Source organism: Tenrec ecaudatus, chromosome 4 (genome assembly GCF_050624435.1).
Source record: "Tenrec ecaudatus isolate mTenEca1 chromosome 4, mTenEca1.hap1, whole genome shotgun sequence".
Lineage (NCBI taxonomy): Eukaryota > Metazoa > Chordata > Mammalia > Afrosoricida > Tenrecidae > Tenrec > Tenrec ecaudatus.
Window position 1 is genome coordinate 185,171,403 of NC_134533.1, and position 24,220 is coordinate 185,195,622.

At 44.2% G+C, this 24,220-nt stretch overlaps 1 protein-coding gene across 2 annotated transcripts in view; it reads left to right on the top strand.

The window, feature by feature from the left end:
- The first annotated feature begins 103 nt into the window (after positions 1-103).
- NGLY1 (N-glycanase 1) overlaps positions 104-24,220 on the top strand; it is a 69,959-nt gene continuing 45,842 nt past the window's right edge. The window contains exons 1-3 of one of the 2 annotated variants that reach the window (XM_075547142.1): positions 104-275; positions 11,411-11,525; positions 17,253-17,498. In XM_075547142.1, coding sequence (XP_075403257.1) covers positions 145-275; positions 11,411-11,525; positions 17,253-17,498 — 492 coding nt within the window. In that variant the 5' untranslated portion in view covers positions 104-144. The remainder of the gene's footprint in view (positions 276-11,410; positions 11,526-17,252; positions 17,499-24,220) is intronic. The other variant, XM_075547141.1, reaches the window with a different exon arrangement.

Below are 24,220 nucleotides of genomic sequence, written 5' to 3' on the forward strand. Positions count from 1 at the left end.
CGCCCCCCCCCCCGCCTGGGCCGAGCCCCCCCTCCCCGGCCGCCCCGCCCCCGCCGGGCCTGCTGCAGTCGCCGCGGCGCGGAGGCGCCTGCTCAGTGCGGGACGCGGCGCGCGAGGGGCGGCGCCGGCCGCGGGTGCTCAAGCATGGCGGCCGCGGCGCTGGGCAGCTCCGCGGACCCCTCGTCCCCGGCCGTGGCCGAGCTCTGCCAGAACACCCAAGAGACCTTTCTGGAGGCCTCCAAGCTGCTGCTCACCTACGCAGACAACATCCTCAGGTGCGGGGCCGGGGGGGCGGGGCGCGCCGCCTGCTCCGCCCGGGGCTGGGGGGCTCCCGGCCGGCCTCGGGGGGCGGCGGGGCCCGGGGGCACCCAGGCCGGGGAGCGCCGCGCAGGAGCCCGCAGCTGGGGCCCCGAGGTGCGACAGGCCACACCCCGCCCGAGAGGAGGAAGTTTCTTTGCACTTATGACTTGGCACCTGATTATTGGGGTGCGCTGGGGTGAATTGGCGGCCCTGGGGATGGGGCAAGGCCATGGGGGGAGGCACGCCCCAAACACTTGCCGCCCACCTTGTGATTTTCACTGTCTCAAATGTCCAGACGTAAACGCTGACTGCGCTTTCAGGCCCACCGTGTAGGCAGTACGTGGCTGTCACTCACCCACAGCTGATGTTTTCTTCCCGCAGTTTGTGAATATGTACAGGCAGGTTTCTGGAAGATTGTTTCTTTCCTTTTTTTCTTTTTTCTTGGCCCCTGGCCGTTTTTGTTGGTTGAAGCATTAGACATGCTACAACGATCACATTAATCTTGATTCTACTCTTTAATATGACTCCCCAAATAAGTACGGATCACCGAAGGTAATCACCATGAGTCAGAATAATTTGTCTCATCCTGCGAGCTAAAATTCATTTAACAGAGCTGAGGTTTTAGGAATTGGGGAGCTAAATTGATCATTGATTTTGATGGTTCATTTTTAATCAAATAATAGCTTGTCTTAAGGCGACACATGTGGGGGGCGGGGCAGGTGGGACGAACCAAGGTTAGAGCAGCTTCGTGTGCTTTGATATGCTACCTCGGGTATTTGGTCACCACGATCACCTAGGTTCTTTGTCCCCCTTCGTCCTTAGTGCGCTTGGTTTTCTCAGTGGCAAGCATGTGGGCCTGAAGTCTGAAAAGGCAGTCTGAGTTTTAAGGTTATGGATTATTTGGCTCAATTTTACAGGCGTTCGTTAACAAGTGCAGTGTTTATTTAATTCTTGGTAGTGTTAATATTGTTCTTTGGGTAATAGTGATTTTAAAGGTATATTAAAAGTAAAATATATTGAACCCTTATCATGTGCCAGATATTATAGTGTGTGTGCTATTCACAGCTACACAATTGTAACCTGTTTAAGGACCGCCTTCTTCCTCTGTGACATCTTCTCAACTCCCCTTTATACTGTAAGAGGTCCTAGAGCTACTTAGTGCAAAGATACCCAGGGGAGGCCAGAATGAACCGGAGAGACTGGATTCTTCCCAACCCAGCAGCTGGGCCTCACCCTTAAAAACCACCAAATTATTTCAACCATACCTTTCAGAAAAGAGGAGCCCTGGTGACATAGGGTTTACATTGGGCTGCTAACTGCAAGTTCAGCAGTTCAAAACTACCAGTCACTTCTTGGGAGAAATATGGGGGCTTTCTACTCCCCTGAAGAGTTATAGTCTCAGAAACTCACAGGGGCAGTTCTACCAGTGAGTCTGTTTGTTTTTCAGAAAAGGAAGTGGCCCTGGTGGCTCTGTGGCTTAGGCATTGGACTGCTAATCATGAGGTCAGTGGTTCAAACCCACCAGCTGTTCCGTGGGAGAAAGATGAGGCTGTCTGCTCCCATAAAGATGGACAATTTCGGAAACCCTATATAAACCCCATACTAGGAGTCCAAATTTACTCTATGACAGTGGATTTGTTGGTTTGTTTGTGGGGTATACAGAGAAGAGTAGTGGCCTTTTAATGGGGTCTTACTTACTTTCAATTCTGTAAAACCTAAAATGCTGAGACAAAGGTGTTTGAGGAAGCAGGCCCTTTGCATGGAAATGGCTGTGGGCATCATAATCCTCATTATGAATGGTTGCTATCCCTTGGAAGAGTCTTGTCATCTTGTCAGTTTATGTTACAGTCTTTACTACAGCTTATGTGTCTGTGCTAGAGGTTTTTATTTCGGGTGGGAGAATAAAGGAGAATTAGGCTCTGGAATACATGTAAATGGAGATTGTATGAAAAGATCCTTTTTGGTGAAGATAACACCCAGGGTAAGCAAAAAGTAATGGAACAAAATCCTAGAAACTTTCATTAAGTGAAAGTATCAAAATGGGAAGCTATTTTTTCTTGACATATCCTCCATCTAAGGCTATACATCTGAAGTTGGTGCTTCCATCTCTGTCTTTCCCTAAGAGTTCTGTAGGCTTTGATTGACAACAGGACAACACAGCAGTTTGGGCATCCTTGAGGAACTTAAACTGGCTTCCTTTTAAATGTTCTTTGAGTGTTGGGAACAAAAACTAAGTCTGAAGCGGCAAGATGGGGGCTACAGGGTGGAGGGGGAAGGTTTCCCACTGAAATTCTCATAGGACAGCCTTGGTCACCCTCAAAGAATGGATAGATGCATTGTAATGGGGGGGGGGACATTTTTCTCAGCACAGCTTTCCTGGACAAAGCTGGTTTCTCACCCCTGTAGTTATCTGGGGTTTTTTTTGTTTGTTTGTTTTATTTTTTTTTTAAGTTTCTGCCCAATAAATCCCTGTGATTGTCCTTTGCCCTTTGAGCAAATATAACTTTGCCAAAAAAAAAAAAAAAGTGGCCATAACCTTCTGAGCAGTGACTTCTCTCGGTTGAGGTGAACCGGCCAGCAGATAGATTCCCCCCAGAAGCCGCGCTTCTGCTCAGACCTTTGTTTTCAGCCACCCTGAGGAGTCCAAGACCAGTGCGTTGCTGAGAGAACTTGTCTACAGCCATGCACTGATGGAAGAGACATGTTTAAAGACATCTTGTTGGGGTGAGAGCATGCATGTGTGAACTGGAACTGTGGCCCCCCTGGTTTCTTGACTTGCCCTCATAGTGCTCCTGCCACTCTGTTGGAATGGAAACGACTTCTGTCCTCCAGAGGAGGACCCACCCTTGCCCAGTGTCGTGCCATCCTCGAAACAGTAAATCCGAAACAGTAAAACAGAAAAGCAGGTGCTTTTCTGTTCCTTGCCCAGCCATCCGTACAGATTACACATCTACCCATTCAAATGATAGGAGAATGGAGAAACCCAGTTTTCCTGTTCCTTTTGCTATTTGGGGGCATCCACTGGTGTGAGAAGTCAAGAGTTGTGTATTTTCAGCTTGATGGTCTTCATTTCTGCTTCAGGAGCCAAAATGAGAATTTTGTTTGTGTGTGCCATTCCCTCCCCCCAACACACACACACACACACACACACACACACTTTTTTAAAAAGAGATAGTGATACTTGCCACTGTGTATCCTGAATTTCAAGTGACAACAATAGCCACTTTTTTTTTTAAAGATCTGCCTCAAAAGATGTTTGTCCAATTCCCCCAGTAAGGGAACCAACCCCTCTGCCATTTACATAATTCTACTGACTGGTAGCAACCACGGGACAGAGACCTTCCCTGTAGGGCTGCCAGACAAACTGCCACGTCTCTCTGCCGTCAGGGTCAGTAGGGTTCAGACCAATCAACAGCTGAACGATTAACCAGTGTGCCACCAGGGCTGTTCCAAACTAGCTATAAATCTAATGGATTACAGAATACAATAAATGTGCATTCGAAGCCCCAGATTCCACGGGTTGGCTGGCTCTTTTGCTTTTTCGGGTGACTGACTTAAGCAAGGAGCTGTTTTCTATAACACCTGCTTCCACAAATGCAGCCGTTTCACTCTCCATCCCCAGGGGTTCCTTGAGTAATTCACGCCATTCGATCTTTAAGCAATTCCAAGCCAGTGGTGAAGCTGACATATATGTAAGTGAGGACATAGTAGAGGACCGAGAGTGGACAAGTTAATATATGGAGGGGCCAGTAGATGGAGCAGTGGAAACCTTAATACTTTGTACTTGACACAGTAGGTAAGAGAAAGCAGTTGTATTTTCTTGTGTCCAAAGAAGCATCATGAAAGACTTCCTGGTATATGATGCAAAGCGTGGCTTCCGGTTGTGAATCCCCTGTAAGAATTGTAAGCATAAATGCAGATGGTTGGAAGGAAGACTATATGGGTGGGTCTTATGACTGAATGGGAGGAGCGGGCCTGCTAGTGGGAGGAGACTAAGTTAGTAAAATTCCGGTTTTTAATCTTGGTCACAGCTGACATCTGCAAACGTTGAGTGAGGGTAGTTGATTACAGGTTGATCATTTCATTGACAGCTTGTGTGTGATAGAGGATATTTATAAGCTTTGTAATCAGATGAACCCAAACCAAAATCACTGTCATTGAGTCAATACCAGTGCATAGTGACCTCACAGGACAGGGTAGAACTGCCCCTGAGAGGTTCTGAGACCAACTCTTCAGGAGAGTAGACTGCCCGTCATTCTCCTGGGCCCAATTTTAACCCTCTGCCAACAGGGCCCCTGTAATCAGACCAGTCCGTGTAAATCTGACCCCACAGGTTTCCAAAAGTGCTGTTGTCAACAATGTTTGTAAAGTCTCTGGGTTTCAGTTTTCTCATTTGTAAAAGAGAAGACAATTACTTAAATTGTAGGAATTTGACAAAATTTAGAAATAAAAGAATTGCCGCATAATAGGTAGTTAGTTGCTGCTGATACCAAATATACTGTTTCCACTACATTCCATTTTTCATGTTAAAATTAAGGTAGATTAAACCAAAACCAAATCTGGTGCCAACAAGTCAATTCTGCTTCATAGCAACCTCCCTAGGACAGAATAAACTGCTCTAAAGGGTTTCCAACCCTGGAGTATGGAGGAAGATTGTGATACCTTTCTCCCGTTGAGTGGCTGGTGGGTTTGAACCACTGACCTTGCACGTAGCAGCCAAATACTTAACCGCACACAACTAAAGCTGCTAAACTAGAATAGATGGACAGATTCCTTGAGGTAGGTGGATTTTTAAAATCAGAATAAGCAGATTTTTGTTCTTGATGTTTTGGGGCGCTGTCGAGTTGGTTCCTCGATTCGCAACAGCCCTATGAGTAGCAGAAGGAATCGCTGCCTGGCCCTGTGCCATCTTCACGGTTGTTTTTATGTTTGAGCCCTTTAATGCCGTCGCTCTGTCAATCATCTTCCTTCCTTTTGCTGCCCCAGTACTTTACCAACCTTTATGTCCTCCAGGGGCTGATCTCTACTGACAACATGTCCAAAGTAAAGGAGATGAAGGCTCGCCATCTTTGCCCCTAAGGAGTATTCTGGCTGTGCTTCTTCCAAGACAGACTGGTTTGTTCTTTTGGGAATCCATGGTACTTTAAATATTCTTTGTCAGCATCATACTTCAAATGCATCGGTTCTTCTTCAAGCTTCCTTATTCAGTGGCCAACTCTCACATGCATATGAGGTGCTTGAAAGTATTTCACATGCATATGAGGTGCTAGGCCGGTTCTACCATAGTCCTCAAAGTAACGCCCTTGTTTTTCACTCTAAAGAGATTTACATCCAGCAGATTTACTCAACGCACTACGACTGATCTCTTGACTACTGTTTCCATGAGCATTGATTGTGGATCAAGCAAGATGAAACCGCGATTGACGTCAGTCTTTTCTCCGTTTACCATGATGTTACCTACTGGTCTAGTCCTAAGGACTCGGGTATTTACATTGAGCTATAATCCATGCTGAAGGCTTCATCAGCAAGAGCTTCCAGGTCTCCTCGCTTTCAGCACGGAAGGTTGTGTTATCTGCATATCGCAGGTTGTTAATAAACCTTCCTCCAATCCTGATGCCCCATTCTTCGAGAATCCAGCTTCTCACATGATTTGCCCAGCATATGTATTGAATAAGTATGGTGAGAGGCTGTAACCCTGTCGCACACCTTTCCTGATTTTAAATCATGCAGCGTTTTCTCACTCTGCTGGCACAACGACCTCTTGATCCGTGTGCATAAGCAATGCAGTGCTCTGAGATCCCCATTCTCATCCAGGCTCTTCATAGTTTGTTAGAGTCTACAGTCAAATGCCTCCGCATGGTCAGTAAGACACAAGTAACCATCTTTCTGGTATTCTCTGCTCTCAGCCGAGATCCATCTGACAGTAGGAATGCTAGCCTTGGCCCCAGTCCTCTTCTGAACCAGACCTGAACCTCTGGGGGCTCCCTGTCAAGGTCTGGCAGTAACCATTGTTGGATGATCTTCAGCAAAATTTTACTTGCATGTAAAGTCAATGATTTTGATCTATGATTTATGTATTCTGTTTCATTACTTTCCTTTGGGATGGGTACAAATAAGGATCTCTTCCAGTCGGTTGGCAAGTAGCAGTCTTCCACATTTCTTGGCATAGAAGAGTGAATGCTTCCAGAGTTTCCTCAGCTTGTTAAAAGTTTTCCATTGGTGTTCTATCAATTACTAGAGCTTTGTTTTTGGCTAGTGCTTTCAATGCAGCTTGACTCTGCAGTATCATTGTTTCATGTTCAGATGCTACCACTTGAAATAGGTGACTGTTGGCTAGGTTTTTTGTACAGTGACTGTGTATTCTTTACATCTTTGTTGGGTCCACCACTGACAGATAAGTGGTGCAAGCAAATTTTTAGAAGACTTAGGCACTTTGTAAAACTTTAGAGGACTAGTAAATGATAGATATGTTTAATTCTGTGTTTCTGAAATTAAGATATATCTCGAAAGAGTCTTTCTGAGACACTACTTCCGTTGGAAACCTACAAACTGTGTCTTACAATGGTGGAAATGCGGTAGTTTATGTCTTTTAAAGTGAAAAGTCTAGCTCTCTCCTACCATTCAGTTGTAAAAAGTCTGAATTTCCATGAGATGGTCAGGTTTTTAGATAACTATGGGGTCAAGACAACTAGGAAGACACCGAAATATGTGCAAAGTGATGGTTGAGTGAGAAATGAGAATTGTTGTTTCTCTCTCTAGACCATACCCATCCAGCAACCAGAAACATCTCAAGGATCCCAAAACCTTAACCCACTGCCATCTAATTGATTCCTGCCCACAACCACCTGGGGTAGGACTTCCGGGGCTGTAAATCTGTATCTAAACTCGTTGCCACTGTCACTTCTGACTCACGGCCCTAGACCCTAGCCTCCTCTTTCTCCCACAGAATAGCTGTGTACCCTTGGCAAGAGCCCAACAATTACCTGAGAGGAGGCCACGAGGGCTGGAGGAGGGACTAGTGCAGGCCTACTCTTACGGGTGTAGTCTTCTGACCTATGGAACAAGCCCGCCAGGTGACTTCTGTTACTCTTGTTGAGAATCTACATAGCAGAACATACATCAGGTCAACACTTCTACATCTACAATTCAGTGTCAATAATTGCATTCTTCCAGTAGTACTGCCATTCTTATCCTCCTCTTCCAAATTGTTCCTCTCCTGTTACCATAAACCCAGGTTGCCTATCTAATCTTTTGAGTTGCTCTTATCAATTTGAGTCAAAAAGTGCACAGTGCTCAAGGCAGACACTATTATTTCAACGAACTACTGATTTCTGATGCACTGGTAAAGTTTGAGGACTAGTTTCTAGAGGCAGGAGGCCTGGCTGGTGCAAACAGTTAAGTCCTCCACTGCTAACCAAAGGGGTGGAGGCTAGAGGCCCCCAGAGGTGCCCGGGGAGAAGGACTTGGTCTACTTCTGAAAAAGCAGCTATTGAAAATCACTTAGAGCCTAGTTCTACCTCGACACCCACAGGGTCCCCATGTGTCAGAAGCGACTCCTTGACAACTGGTGTGGTGTGGGTTTCAGTTAGAAGAAGGAACTGTCACTGTGGCCGGCAGTTTCGTGGAGGAGGAAGAATTTGAAGAGGACCCTTCCATTTGGAAGTGAGGTGACAGAGAGGTCTTCCTAGCTGTGTGAGAATCCTATACAGTATTCAAGGACCGTGTTCCAGTGACGCTTCACACTCGAGGACAAGGCTCTAGCGATACCTGTGTCTCACCAGCTCCTGCATCTCCCCTTCTTGCCCGGGCCTTAGTTCAGGGCCTCTGTGTCTACTACTGTCCTACTTGTACAATTTTGTCCCAACTCTCCTGACTGTGTGCATTCCCACATCTCCCCAGCCTGCAGCATGCCCCCCACCAACATACACACACACACACACACACACACACACACTCTCTCTCTCTATCTCTGTCTCACTGCTGCAGTGGTGATCTTTCTAAAGCATACATCTGGCCATGTTATTTTCCTGGTACAGACGGAGCTGAGAGCCTGGGACAGAGCTCCCTGTGTCCTTCCTGCAGGAATTTAGGGTGGGGGGCACCACGGCTTTTTGTGATACAGCCCTGCTGTCCTCTCATGCCCTTTAATGGGTTTTTCTCACACTGCAAATGGAACACCGTTTGTGTAAGTTACCAGGGTGCGTCATGCAGCCAGGCCTTGGTGCTGCTGTACGCCATCTCCCCACCGGCGTCGCTTCAGAGGAGCATCTACAAGGTGCAGCTCCAGCATCTTTTTTTTTGAGCAGAGCCTTTCCTGACTTCACAAGGTCAGCACGGACCTTGACGGCCCCTTGTGTTTTATCCAGACTTACTGTAGCCCGACTACAACCGTTTCCACACGCTTGTTTTTTGTCACCCACCCTGCCCTCCTCCCCTAGATGAACTAACTTCTTGAAGAGATGAGCCTATTCACTTAAAATGTAGTGTCCTATTCAGTTTTGTACCCCAGCTTCTACACATGGAGGAAATAAATTTTGGTTGAAGAAAAGAAATTGTGAGCAAAAATTCCCCTCAAATGAACCAGACTTGTAAAAATAAAAATTAGGATCTTACTATCAGTAAGATCAGTTTGCTGGGTGATAAGTTCATTTAATGGAGAGTGGGAACTATATATGGAAAGATAGTTTCCAATCAGATTATGGAGAATCTAAGTTAAACCTGCAAGTCTGAGCCGGAAAGATCCCAAGATAAACGGATCCCTTTTTAAAAACCAGTTCAACACCTACCTGACAGTGCAAATTGCTAAAGGCAATCTAAATATTACAGGTTGCAGAAATATTTCAGACAGCAGAGAAAGCAAAGCCACCTGAAGTGTCACGGCCAATAACCATTTGAGAACCGTCTGCAGTGAGAACAGCTAATGGAGGGAGGAGATGAAGTAAGAAATGGAAACATTCCTTAAGGAACTTCAGGGACTGCAGGAGGAGGGGAATCAGAAGGAGCTCAAGGGTAGTGGGCACGCTAAGAAAGAGGCTGCTGAAGACGTAGAGGTTGAGAGTGTGCTCTGGGTAGCGCTTCCCAAGCCAGCCCGGGTTTGCTGATGGCCCTGCAGCCACGCTCTTCATTAATTTTCAAGGCTTCATCTAGACTTTTGCCATCGGTCTGTGTCCAAGACCAAGGCAGGTCTACCCCGCATAGTACTTAGTAAGGGAAAGATAGGATTAGGGAAACTGGACATGACTGCCATTTCTGGGCACTATCTTTATTATGCTTTCAGTCTGGAAAGCAAATAAGCGATAGGTGAAGTCCACAACCTAACAGCCAGTGAGGATTTCCGAGCCTGTAGATCCATGCTGGAACAGGTAGCCTCACCCTGCTCCCACAGAGCATTACAGATGAACAAACATTGCTTACTAGAATATAAAAAGGGGAAATTTTAAAGTACACAAAATCTGTGCCAGAGAAGCCCCAGGACGCTTACATAGGTGAGACCTTGACCCACCACCTCCGCTGAATTGATGGCTATTTCTAAACTGACCCTCCAGGACAGTAGCATTTGCAGGTGTACTATAAATCTTTTTTCTTAAATCATTTTATTGGGAGCTCTTAAAGATATTGTAGCAACCCATAATTCAGTTAGATCCAGCATAATTTTACAATTATTGCCACCATCAGTTTGAAAACATTTTCTTTCTCCTTGAACTCTTTAATTCAGCTCCCCTTTATCCCCTCCCTCCCTCTACCCTCCCCCAGAAACCCTCATTATATTATTTTTTTCTTTTTTTCCCCTCATCTTACACCATCCAGTGTATCCGTTCACCTACAATTCTGTTATTTATTCCCCTTGAGTGGGGTTACGCAGTCATTATTGCTGTGAATTTCCTCTTCCCACCTTCCCAGGCCCCCTCTTCCCTTACCGTCAGGAAATCACTAATCCGGTTCCTGTCTCTGAAGGGCTTATCTATCTTGGAATTCACTCATCGAGTGATCTTAATTATGCAAATGAACATACCGCAGGTCTCACAAGATTACTGAGGTAAAACGAAGACCATAATAGTAAGGGGAGGAAATATTGCAGAACTAGAGGGTAGTTGTGTGTTTCATCAGTGCTATAAGCAGCTACCTCCACCCTCCTCTCCTTCCAAGTCACTGGTGGGTTCACACTGTTGTCCTTACAGTTAGCAACTGACACTTAACCCTCTGTGCCACCAGGGATCCCTTGAACCCTGACACAACCCCAGAATTATTAACAGTGTTTATGGAAGCCACTATAATTTTAAGGCAGTATCAGATATAAACTAACTTACTATTCATTCTAGACTATGTTCAAAAGGTAAAAATACTGTGATTTTTTTACATAAAAATGTAATAAAATGAAAATATGTGATTTATTTTCACTCCATTCTGATTTTTTTAAGTTTACTAAAAATCTCAAATCAGTGGTTTTAATATGCTCATTACTTATCCTTGATATGCTACTCAAATTCTTAATCATGGTAAGATACTTCATATCATCAGAAACTAAACTTACAGTAAAAACCATTATTGGTCAAGGGAAGAAAGAAAATCAAGCAAAAATCAAGGCATACGTGGGTTCACATTCATCAGAAACCTCTGTCCATTTTTATCTAGCCTCTTAGTTTCTTTATTTCACAAATATTTGCTAACTACGCACAACATATGGTAGATGATAGAGAGCCATCAGAATAAAACTGGCAAAACCTGTTCCTCCTCTGGAGCTGACTTGGGTTTTGTTTGCTTGTTTGCTTAATTTGAATGCAGCCTCAAATTTTCTCAAGTTCTCCAGCCTTAACAGCACAACATTTAAAATGCTGTGTGGATTTTCCTTAGGGCTGAATTATTATTACCAGCTATGACCTTAAACAGCAAGGTTGTAGTAGAATGCATGCTGAAGTGGGAATCACCTGGCCTGGCTATTTTTCTAGACCAGCCTTCAGATTCCCCTTTATTTAGATTCTACAGTGTCTTGTGGACCAGTGTATACTTTGTATCAATATACTTTGTACTTTGTATCAATATAAAGTGTGAAAAGGAATGCAAAGATACATGAAAATAATGTTATGTGTAATCATACTTTTTTTTTAATCAGAAACCCTAATGATGAAAAATACAGATCTATCCGGATTGGAAACACAGCTTTTTCTACCAGACTCTTGCCTGTCAGAGGAGCTGTTGAATGTTTATTTGAAATGGGATTTGAAGAAGTAAGTACGTTCAAGTGTTTTCTCTCCCTTCGTATACAAAGCATTCTGTGCAATGTTGATGGATGATCGAGTGACATGGTGGCGCGGCTTTATGGTGCCTTTTAGAAATACATATTGTGAAGCTTAACTCCTGTGCCTGCACTTGTAGTCCCACTCGGCAATAGATTCCTTATGTTAATGAGGTAGATTAGTATAGGGTGCGTTTAATTAAGCAAGGATGGCTTGTAGTGCACACGTGTGTTAAAAGCATGTGAAACCATTCTGTGTAGATTTGTAAGCAAGCCCTGGCATCCCCTGCTTCCAGGACACTCCATTCCTATGAGGAACTGTGAGCGTGAGAAGCGTTGATTCTCTGGGAAGGGGGTGTGTGGTTTGGAGATGCCAGCCATTCCTAGAAGCAGAATCTTTGATGTAGTGAAAATGCTGAAATTGTATGTCCATGCTTGCTGTGCATATTGGGTATTCCAACACTAGTCTTAAAACATTTTTTTCTTGAGATCTAAAAGAGTAGATTAAGCAAGCAATGATGCAAGCAACCATGAATGAGGCGAGGTAGATTCCACACCCCCTGAGAATTCCCAGGAGCCAAGAAGCAGCAGCTGGGACAAGACCAAGGCCTCCCCCAGAGCCACAGAAAGAAAGCCTTCCCTTAAAGCTGGTGCCTGGAATTTCCATTTGTAGCTTCCTCACCCGAGAAGATAAATTTCTGTTTGTTGAAAGCCACCCCACCCCCATTTCTTTTATTTCTATTCTAGCAGCATGAGATCACTACAACAGAGAGAAAACACATTTTGGGGAATCTGTGGAACTAGTTGTTTCTTCACCTGTTAGTAATTTAAGAGTCACAGTGACTTTTATTGTAGAATCCTAATAAATTCTTAACAACTCTACCACGGGGAAAATACTCTCTCAATCCTGTAAAACCGAGGGGTCTGTCTTGCAACCCAAGGACCAAATGAGGTTCCCTTGAGACCTAACCAAAAACCTGTGAGCACACCTGAGTGCTAATAGCTTACAACCACCTGTCACCGTTAGGCAATGGAAAGCGTGTGATGTAAACATGGAAAGGCTGAGTTCGTTCCCCACGCAAAGGTTCTCTTCTGTGACCAGAGAGAAGGGTTAAGGTGGTTTTGTTTTTGTATTTTGGGTTTTAAAAAAGTTTGCTATTTCTGTCTTCTGGAGTCTTGTGGTGTATACTTCACAACATGGTTTAATATTATGATATGATACAAGTAATTGTCAAGGATTGTTGAATTTTCCCCTCCTTATATGTTTAACCACATTTGGAGGCAGTTGAACCAGGCCAAGGGGACACCATAGTCTTTGCTCTCAGGAGAGTCCAAGGTCGTTCAGGCCCTGGGGTTACGGTGGTGAATTAGATCGCTCAGGATCCCCTTCCCATTTTAAACAGGCAATAGCTATATAAACAAAGAAAGGGTGTGAAGAAGAAAATCAGACAGTCATACAAGAAAAGGCTGGAGTGGCAGGCAGCTGCTTTTTAATGACTGGTCAGGGAAACCATTTGCTGAAGAACTGGCATTGGAGTTGGAACCGAATGACAAGCAGCAGCCAACTCTGCTGAGGTCTCCTCAGGTAAGAGCAGTGGCATCTGCCAAGGACTCTGGGCAGGAATACCTTTGGCATAGAAAGTACCTACAAAAGCGTGTAGAGGCCAGAGCGGTGGGGCTGGGGGTGGGGGTGGAGGGCTATGGACTTTATTCCAAGTGAAATGGAAGTCACTGGAAGCTTTAAGGAGGGAAAAATGTATTTTATGCTCGCTCTGGCTATTGTAAAGAGAATATAGAGAGTTCATATATAATATGTTAAATATATATCTATATGGCTTCCAAAAGTTCATGGAAAACAGGGAGACTGATAAGAAAGCTTTTTGTTTTCATCTAAATTTGAGACTAGTGGTTTGTATACACTCTTCGGAGGAGTGGGTTTTTAAATTTCTTTTGTTTCCAGTGTTAGTAGCTTCTAAAACAGTGCTGGTGCATTTAAAAACCAAACGGAACTAGTTGTCATCAAGTTGTTTCTGCCTCAGGACCACCCCTCACATGCCAGAATGCTCCATTGGGTTTCAGAAACAGGTCACCAGGCCTTTCTTCTGCGGGTCCTCTGGTTCAGTTATAACCATCAGCCTTTCCGTTAGTTTGACTCCGACCCATGTGCACCACCCAGGAAGTCTTGCTGGTGCATGTAAGCACTCTAAAGAGGCAGGTGTTAATTTAAATAAAGATTGACAGTCGTCAAGGTGGAAAAGGTAAATGGATCCAGGATTTCTTTTTGAAGCACACCCAACAGGCTTCCTGGAGGGATCAGGGATAACCTCTAGGTTTCGGTGTCAGCTGCTGAGTGATAGGAGCAATCCTAGAACATAGCAAGTCTCAGGGAGCAGTCACTACACCACCAGGCTCCTTAGTGGAAACACGGGAGGGAAAACAATGTGTATGTGACCAGAGTTTCACTTGGTAGGTGGTTCTCAGTTGGAAGCAGCAAGGGAGTGCCTGTCCTCCCCATCTTCCTTGTGCCTTTGTGAAGAGGGGTACTTGGAAATAATGTGGCCGTCGTTTTGATCGTCTCATTGATGGGAAGTTCTTCCCAGTATTTCATGGGTGGTAGTCAGGTGCGCCGACTCGTCTCTGCTGTCCTTTTCTAAGCACTCTGTTCAAATCCATCCTAACCATCATGGCTAGAAGCATGAAAGAGGCAGACGCTCTCCGTTTGCTTATTCTTTCCGGCTTTGTCAAGTGTGTGGTTTCTGGTCTCTGTTCAGTCTGAGAGATGGAGTCAGGCTTCAAACACAGACACACCTCAGAGTTAGTGTGGATTCAGCCCCAGACCACTGCAGTCAAGTGACTGTCACACAAAGTGAGCATGTAAAAGTTAGGTTCTGCTGTACTGTAGACCAGCGGTCCTCAGCCTTCCTAATGCCTTTCATACACTTCTTCATGTGGTGGTGAAACCCCCAACCATAAAAGTATTTTCTTTTTTTTGTTTACATTTTATTAGGGGCTCATACAACTCTTATCACAATCCATACATATACATACATCAATTGTATAAAGCACATCGGTACATTCTTTGCCCTAATCATTTTCAAAGCATAAAAGTATTTTCATTGCTACTTTATAACTGTCATTTTGCTACTGTTAAGAATCAGGCGACCCCTGTGAAAGGGTTATTCTGCAACCCCCCCCCCCAAGGGGTCGCGACCCACAGGTTGAGAACCACTGCTGTAGACTACAGCATACAACAACATTATGAATAAGTTTGAAATACTGGTAGAATTGCCAAAATAAGACAGACATCTAAGGAGCACATGCTGTTGGAGAAATGGCACCAACGGATTCGTTTGGCACAGGGTTGCTCCCAACGGTGGGTGTGTAAACAACGCAGCATTGTAACGTGAAAGTAAAGCGTAATAAAAGGAGGCTGCAATGATTTAGTCACTGGACTTTGAATTCCTACTCTGCCAAGTATTCTGAACTATTAGGTAAGATTATTTACATGTCTCTGAGCCTTACTTTCTTTGTAAATGAATTCTTTCTCCAGGCCTCAAAGGACGAACTCTCACATCTTCTAAGGGAAGAACCTTCCTTGGGAACCTCAGTTGTTCATTGCCATGTGGCAGAGTAATTCCTTCCTCTATTTCTGTCCTCCTGTGGCTGTCTGTGCGCTGTGTACCTCTCCTCTTACAGGATGCCATTCCTACTGCTGTAGGACTCACCCTACTCCAGTATCATCTTATGTTAACTGAAAACATCTTTAAGGTGTCGACTTCCCAAGAAGGTCACATTCACACAGATACCAGAGGTTAAGACTTTGGTGTGACTTTTTGGAGGTTACACAATCCAATCTGTATAGCCTACTGAGGGCCGAACCACCACCATCAGTCAATTGTGATTTGAAATAGCCTTACAGGACAGAGTAGATGTCCAAGATGGTAAAGGGAGCACCCTAAGGAACAGTGTAAATCTGAAGGCAGACGGTGTGGCTCCTCTCCTGCGGAGTGGCCGGTGGGTTTTCACTGCTGGCCTTAATGGTTAGCACCCCAGCCCTTACCTATATCACCAGGGCTCCTTTGCTCATAACAGTGGGGGGAAATGTCATCTGACCTTTCAGGATGATACAGTTACTTTAGATAATGTCTATAAAATGTTTAGCACAACACCTAGAACACATGAATCAACAATTAATGAGAGTAGTTTTTGTTAGCAGTTATTGTTGTTCATAGGAACCCCACGGGACAGGAAACCTGGCGCATAGGGCTTCTCCCTGGAGCCACCAAGCGGGTTGCAACCAGCAGCCTTTGGGTTAGAAGCCGAGTGTGTAAGCTGTTACGCCACTCGGGCTCCTCTGAAGGATACCATGAGGGACTTCGTGACCTCTTGCCGCTTCTTTAGAAGGATCATGGGAAATTGGCTTTCATGTCATTCATGCCAGTGATTGACACTAGGTGTGACTCTGCCATTACCCGGGAAGTAAGGCCATTCGCAAGTGTGGTGTTGAGTTTAAATGCTCACAGTTTGCATGTCTGTCTGCTACTTGGTGTTACTATCTGTTTTTCTCGTTTTCAGTCTATGGAATTAAGGGGTTTTTTTTTTAAGCACGATTGCTTTTCAACACCTGTGAAACTTGATAGAATATATTTTCATTGCTATTTTTACATGGTGAGTTTTATTGGACTGTTTATCTTAAAGTGCTCTAATCATTTTATCAATATCATACTTTAGAGCAGCGGTTCTCAACCTGTGGGTCACGACCCCTTTGAGGACCGAACAACCCTTTCACAGGAGTCACCCGATTCATCACAGTAGCAAAATGACAGTGATGAAGTAGTAATGAAAATAATTGTATGGTTGGGGGTCACGACCACATGAGGAACTGTATGAAGGGGTCACGGCATTAGGAAGATGAGAACCACTGACTTAAGAGGATTCATGTTTTGTTGGTTTTGTTTTCATGTGACTTTGCTTTGAATGTTCAGAATCCATCGTTTCTAATTCCGTAGCAGGGCATATATTTTGTGATCTTGGAAAAATTCATTAACCTCATGCACTGACATCTGGTCATGTAGGGATTCTTTATAAACATAGATTTAGAAGATTCAGAGTTTGTTGTTTAACTTCGATTTTATGTTGCCCCTGATCCTTTTGTATGGTTGTATCGCTAACACCAGGAGACTTCAAAAAGTTCATGGAAAATGGAATAGAAAGACCATGGCATTTTTCCTTGGCTTTGAAGCCCTTGTGCCCATTCCTGCGTGTCAGAGAGAACAGTTATGCCATGCTCTATACTATTGCAGAGGGAAATGTGCATTTTTGCAACTGCGATTCCTAAAAGTAGAAGGACGAGGCTTTCCACTCTGACAAGTTAGTGTTGGAAACTCAGGGGCAGTTTTACTGTGTTCTCTCAGGTCGCTGTGAGTCGGCAGCAACTGGTGGCAGTGAGTTTGGTTTGGGGTTATTCCTAAAAGAGAAAATATTTTCCTAAAAGTCCTTTGAACCACATTCAATCAATATTTCATGCCGATAGGAAGCCCATTTTCTTATTTGGGGAGTATACATATAGGCAATATTTACCTTCATATGAAAAGACTGTATTAAAGGTAAGTAACGAAGTGATTATTAAAATGTCATATTCTGCTCCATTGGTTTATTATATTTATGAGAATGACTTGCAAAGAAATAGTTCAACTTTTTCTAATTTTCCAAATTTCAGGGAGAAACACATCTTATCTTTCCTAAAAAAGCATCAGTGGAGCAGCTGCAGAAAATCCGTGACCTGATTGCCCTGGAGAGAAGCAGCCGATTGGATGGATCAAATGACAACCCCAAAGTGGAATTATCTCAGCACCCTGCATCCAGCACCCAGCTCCCCGCAGCACAGTCGTCAGATCCTGTCGGGCTAATGCCGCACCCCGAGAACAGTCAGGGGCAGCCCTCAGCCCCACGGTCTGCACCAACGGTAATGCGCAGTTGACTCTTCCTCCAGAGTTTGGCCCAGCATATTGAAACAGCAGTCACGTTGGAATATGTTGTCATTTACTCCTTAACTCATGCCCCACCTTTTCTTCATTCTCACCGTGCTACACATCCAAAACTGCCCCAGTGTTAAAAAAAAAAAAATGTCAGATTTGTAACTCAAATGGGAAAAATGACATTCTTTTCAAGTATGTTTCTAAAGTGGTACGGGCTTTTGTTTAATTTATTATTTATAAGTGGGCCTGTTGCCTGGTTTCTAAGTCACCTGTACAAGTTAGCACGTGTCTTGAGCCCTGGTAGTGGAATGGGTAATAAGCGTTGGCTGCAACCACTGGCTGGCTGTTTCAGCTCACCAGCCGCTCCACAGGAGAAAGACGCGGCTATCTCTTGGCATAGTTTCCGTCTCAGAGACCTTGGGAAACAGTTCGGTTTTGCCAAAGAGAGTCTCTAGAAATGGGAAGTGACTGCAGAACAGTGGGTTTGGCTTTCTTTTAGCCTTAAAGCAATGGACTTGCCGGTACCAAAACCACCTTCTCAAAGGACAAATTAGACCTCCTTGACTACATTGGCACTTGCACGTGCTGCCATGCGCCATGGGTGACTCTTTCCCATTGAGCTAGGTGTCAGGTTCATGAGGCGCTGAGATTCTGATAGGGGATGCTAGCGGCCTAGTCAACTTCAGCTCTTCGTACACATCAAGCTGAATGGTCATACCTTCGGGCCACTTCCACCTCAGGCTAGTCCGTGGGACAGAATAGACCTTCCCTCTGAGTTTCTGGTGGGGTCAAACTGGTGACCTGGCTGTCAGGCCCAACACGGACCTCACTCTGTCACCAGGGTCCCTTTACCCTTCACTGAGATGCACTGTTAACGAGATGGAATCAGACTTTGGTGCCAGCAGCCATTTTGGTATGAGGTGCCATCGGGTCAGCCCCAACTCACAGCGCCCCCTGCACAGCAGAGCGAGGTGCTGCCGGCCCGGGCCACCTTCACGATTGTTGCCAGGGCTGAGCCCGTGTCAATCCATCTTGCAGAAGCCATCTCTTAAAATGCCCACCCGAATCTCCGCACTCACAGCTTTGAAGCTACTATTGAAGCCATGATACTAACTAGTGTTATGAGAAGGCACAAAAACATCTTGTTTTATAAAATAACTTGTTTGAACCAAGTAACTTGTTAGTGTTTTGGCTCAGGAAATCCATGCACATCCTTTGTGATTTGTCAGCTTCCTTTGAAATGTTGTCAGTCATCAAAAAGCCTCACGCGTGCCAGTGGAAACAAATGCCACTCTGTTGCCAAAGCAATTTACAGTTTCGAAAGAAAAGAAAATATTTCTCTCAATGATTTATACTCTTAGTTGCTAATGTATAATTAGCTCTTATTATACTATTCTTTGAGATAGAATATCTTTTTCTGAATTTCTTGAAGGGGTTGGAAGAAATAATGAATCTTGTTTTTTTTTTAATAGCCAATTTTTATTATCTGTGAATCACTTGAATACACATAGTTTTAAAAAATAGATTAAATTTTCACTATTACTAGTTATTATATTAAGTATTTACCGATTATGACCTCTGATGTGTATGTTTTCAGTGTAAGCTAATTAAAAATGAAAATGGACCAAAGATTTTAAAAACAAACAAAACATTTAACTTTGGATATAAACTCGATAAATCCTAAACCACAATATTTAAATCACAATATTTTTCTGATTCAGAAATATAAGACAGTGTGTTACTCATTGATATTGACGTTTACCTGTAATCGTTTTCTTACAGGAAATGGAACTCAAAAAAATGATGCAGGTTGTTAGAAAGTTATTTGGGGAAATTCTGTCCTATTCAGCATACAGAATTTACTCGTGTAGCTAAAGAAATAAGCTGATGAGTTTTCTCTTTCAGTAATGACATTAGACGTGCAATTAACCAAGGCTGCATTTCTGTTTTGGTATCTCATGTCCGCTTTGGGCCTCTAGCAGAGGATTTGTTAAAAAGGGGACTTCCTGTCCACCTCCTACCAGGCTGTTAAACGCATCATGTCAGAATCATGGTACAGTTTTAAACTGTTGTCCTTGCTGTGAGCCACGTGGATTCTTTCTTATTATATGAGATACAACACAGTCAAAGCAAAATATTTGCTATTTTGTCATTCTAATGAAGCAAGAAAATGAACCGGCAAAGCTGTTAGTTACGTCCATGCGTGGTCACAGTGATAGCGACTCGCTTGGGTCTGTCCAAGCATGCCAGGGACACCTCTTCAGTCAGCGGAAATTCAGAAGTGTGATGGCTTTAGGTAGGAAAGTAGGTTTTTTATTGACTGCAGTCATCGATACTATGAGCGTCAGTCAAAACGTATTGCTATCTGGGTTTCAGTTTAAATGCATGTCTTGATTCCAGAGAAAACATGTAAACATGTGTCTGTGATCAATACTGGCTGATGACAAGTTATCTATGTAATAGATGTATCTTATTCTCAGTTAGGTTGCCTTCGGGGGGATGGAAGGGGAGAGGATGTTTTTTGTGCCATGGAAATTGAAGGAAGGGCTCATATAAATGGCAAACCACTGAAGTGGACCTCTTCCCAAATCAGTAAAACTTTGCAACAAATGCACCCGAATGCAGCTCCAAACAAAGCAATAGGTTGTAGGTGAAGTAAGCATCTTAAGGAAGGTCGGGAAGACCTCAAAGATGAACCAGCATGTGACTGCCTGCCACTGCCTTCTGGGAGCCGTGCAGGAGAACGGAGGGGCGAGACGGTCTCGAACACAGTGTCCAAACGTTCTTGCTTAGCGTCGGCCCCTTGCGTGCAGCTGTGCTTCGTGTCCTCCCTTTGCAAGCTCCTTGTGTTACTCTGGAGAAAAGGACCTGTCTTCCTCTGAGAGGTGGAAAGTGAGCAATCCGCCTGCTGTGCTGTATGGATGGACAAGGGATCTGGGGCTCTGAATATACTTTGAAGCCATCTTATTTTGGGCGCCCCTTCACCTGTATCTCAGAGGTACCACCTGTTCCTTAGTAGAGATTGTGTTCTAAATCAGACTGGTTTTCTGCTTTCAGCATGGCTGGTGCAAACCAACAAGCCAAAGCAAAGCAACTGCGTCAGGTTGATTCGGATTCTTAGCCGTCCTGTCAGAACTCCCCCTTCTTGGGTTGTGAGACTTTGTCGTTGTCTTTTCTCTCCTTTTTGTCCTTGTGACTCATACCTGTGAAGTACATGCCGTTGCTTTCATTTAAGTAAACCTTGGGTTGGAGATGAGAATGGAGCTAAAGCTGTATGCATTTTAAATGGAGTCTTTAGCAACTCGAAGTTAGAAGTGGTTATTTTGTGGGTTACAAAGACCGATTTATGGAACAAGGAGCAGAGTGGATTTGTCATCTTAGGCATTAAACCTGTCACATAGCAAGTGAGAGTGCCCATCTAGCTGTGTGGGTCCCCAAAACATTGCAACAGACCTCAGCATGGTCTTCCATTGGAAATTCAGGATTTTAGCATTGTTTTCTTTCGGCTGACCAGAATACCCAGAGGTCCCTCTCAGTTTCTGTTAGCGTTGCATGTTCAGTTCTGAATTGCAAAAGTTAGCTGAGTGCTGTGAGTCGCTGTTCACTGTCGTTAAAAAAGCAGGTGCTCTTGAGCTGACTCTGACTCACGGCCACCCCACATGTAGTAGAGAAGAACTGTGTTCCTCAGGATTCTCCATGGCTAATTTTTCAGAAGTACATTGCCAGGCCTTTTGTTCCTTCAATGCTTTGGCTGCCCTTGGTGTTGATTAGCAAGAAGTCCAATTGTTTCCCATAGACGTTCCTTCTCTATGACCCCTGCTTGTCGTTCTGGGATGTGGGATGTGGGTAGGGAAATGCTGGGAGTTTTCTCACAAAAACCTCAGCTGTTAGCTTGCATCTCTGAGATTCTTCTGCTCTGGTGCTCACTGCTCTCCCCGTCCCTCTAGTCCATTGGCTGGCGTCCTTCTGCTGCCCTGAGGTTACCACCTAAAGACCACGGCCGTGCTGTTTCACCTCCTTTGGCTCAGGCCAAGTTCCCTGCACCTCTTTCCGATCTCTTTCAAAGAGTTTTCCCATCACAGAGCTATTGGAGCCACATTAAAATAAACTTGTCTCTCATGTGACAGCCCTTTCCTTTTCTTCTCAGAACAAAAAAGGTGAGAGCAGGTGGAAGTCATTAAGGAAAGCCTCTTGAGGAACGCTGGGCCCACCTTTCAAACTTTACTGGGATTTCTCTTAGTAATTTTTTTGTGGGAAAAGTATAGCCAGAGGTCGCATTCATAAACTCTCCGATGTAAAAGAAACCATTCCATTTCCTAAGGGAAATAGTCTCTTTGGCCCTCGTCTATGTAACACGTCTCTTTTAATGTTTTTTTTTTTGTCAATGCTGAAACAACTTTATGGGAATAGTGCAGGCCCTGGTTAACAGTACGAGACGGGCGTCTCAGCAGAAAGAGTGTTTGCGGGTGGGGCAGTTGCTAGATAGACAGAACAACTGATAACCCCTTTGGTGCCTAATGAAAGAAATATAATGAAAATTTAAAGGATATTACAGTTTTTGTTGTTAAATTTACTTCCTTCTCTAACTTGTACTTATTGCATATACAACTGCTTAACAGTTAGGGATTTTTTTTATATAGCAGTGGTTTTCAAGTCATTTTGACCGTCTGTACCTATTTTTGTAAATAAAGTTTTATTGAAGCACATCCATTCTCTACATTTTCTATGGCTGCTTTTATACCACAACAACAAGTTAGTAGTAGCATCAGAGGCTAAGTAGCCTGTAAAACCTGAGTGGTTCTTTTTTTAATTCTTATCCAAACACAGTTTAAAATAAGGTTCATTTTTATATTCAGAGTAATAACATGAGGCCATGAGAGCAGTTTGCCTAATCTTCGTGGTGATTCTGCAGTGTGCCTGCCTCTCCTGATGTGATTTTGTTCGCCTGCGCCTTCATTGTGTTTTCATACGCACTTGGTGTTCACTGGGTATGTATAGGCCACCTTTCCCAATAGCATGTGTTATCCTAGGTTCCACCCTCACACGATGCGGTTCTCCGTTTTATTCATTCCAAAAGCATCTTAATCATTTTCCGTACCAGATGAGTTCATGGGAACTTAGGATGACGTTGCTGTGGATAGCTGCCATTGAATCCGTTCCCAGCCATAACAGCCCTCGGCACACCGAAGAAAACACTGCCCAGACCTACGCCGCCCTCACAATGGTTTCTATACTTGAGCCTATTGGTTTAGCCTTCGGGCCAGTTCGTCTTTTTGAAGGCCTTCCCCTGTTTCACTGCCCTCTACTTTCCTGAGCATGGTGTCCTCCTCAGACTGCTTTCTACGGACAGCCCGCACAAGGTATGCGAGACACGCTTGCCTGCCTTGCCTCTAAGGAGCACGCAGGCTGTACTGCTTCCCAGACAGATGGGCTTGTCCTTTTAGCCGTCCATGGTATGTCAATAGTTGTCACCAACACCACCATTCAAATGTGTCCATTCTTCCAGTTTCCTTACGTGATGTCCAATTTTCAGAAGTATATGAGGTGCTTGAACATACCGTGGCTCAGGCCAGGCCCACCTTAGACCTCAAAGCAACATCCTTGCTTTTCAACACAACATTTCAAGATCTCTTGGGATCACCCAGTGCAACATTATCGTTTGATCCCTTGACTGCTTCCATGCGTGTTGATTGTGGATCCAAACAAGACAAATTCCTTGACAACTTCAACCTTTTCTTCCTTTATCATGTTGATATCTATTGGTCCACTCGTGAGGATTTTAGTCTCTTTACATTGAGCTCTAATCCGTACTGAAGGTTGCAGCCCTTGATCTTCATCAGCAAGTGTTTCAAGTCCTCCTCACTTTAAGCATGCAAGGTTTCTTGCTTATCATCCACTTATCACAGGTTGTTACTAAGCCTTCCTCCAATCCTGATGCTGCATTCTTCCTCATAAAACCCAGCTGCTTTCATTATTTGCTCAGCATACAGATTGAACAAATATGGAGAGAGGCTACAGTCCGATGCACACCTTTCCTGATTGTAAACCATACAGTATTCCCTCTTGATCCATGTACAGTTTCCACATGAGCGCAGTGAAGTGTTCTGGAAGTTCTTGGCAAATTCTTGTCCTACTTCTAATGATTCACACAATCAAGTGCCTTGGCATAGTCAAGAAAACATCTTTCTGTTATTTTCAGCTTTCAGGCAAGATCCATGTGACATCAGCAATCATATCCTTTGTTCCTTGTCCTCTTGTGAATACAGCCTGAGCCTCTGGCAGCTCCCTGTCAATATGTCGATGTAACTGCTCCAACCATTGTTGGATGAGCGTCAGCAAAATTTCCTTGCATGTGGTATCAGTGATACTGTCCTGTAATTTGAGCATTGTATTGGGCACTTTTCTTTGAAATGAGCACAAATACGCATCTCTTCCGATCAGTTGGCCACGTAGCTGTCTTCCAGATTTCCTTTCTGAGAGGAAGTGCTGGCGGAGCCTCATGAGCCTGTTGAAACGTTTCACTTGGTATCTTATCAATTCCTTGAGACTTGGTTTTGGCTGATGCTTTCAGTGTAGCTTGAACCTTTTTAGCCGCATTATTGGCTCTTGCACATATGCTGTTTCCGCACATATGCTGTTTCCTGAAATGTTGAATGTTGACTAGTTCTTTTTGATACAGTAACTGTATTCTTTCCATCTTCTTTTGACG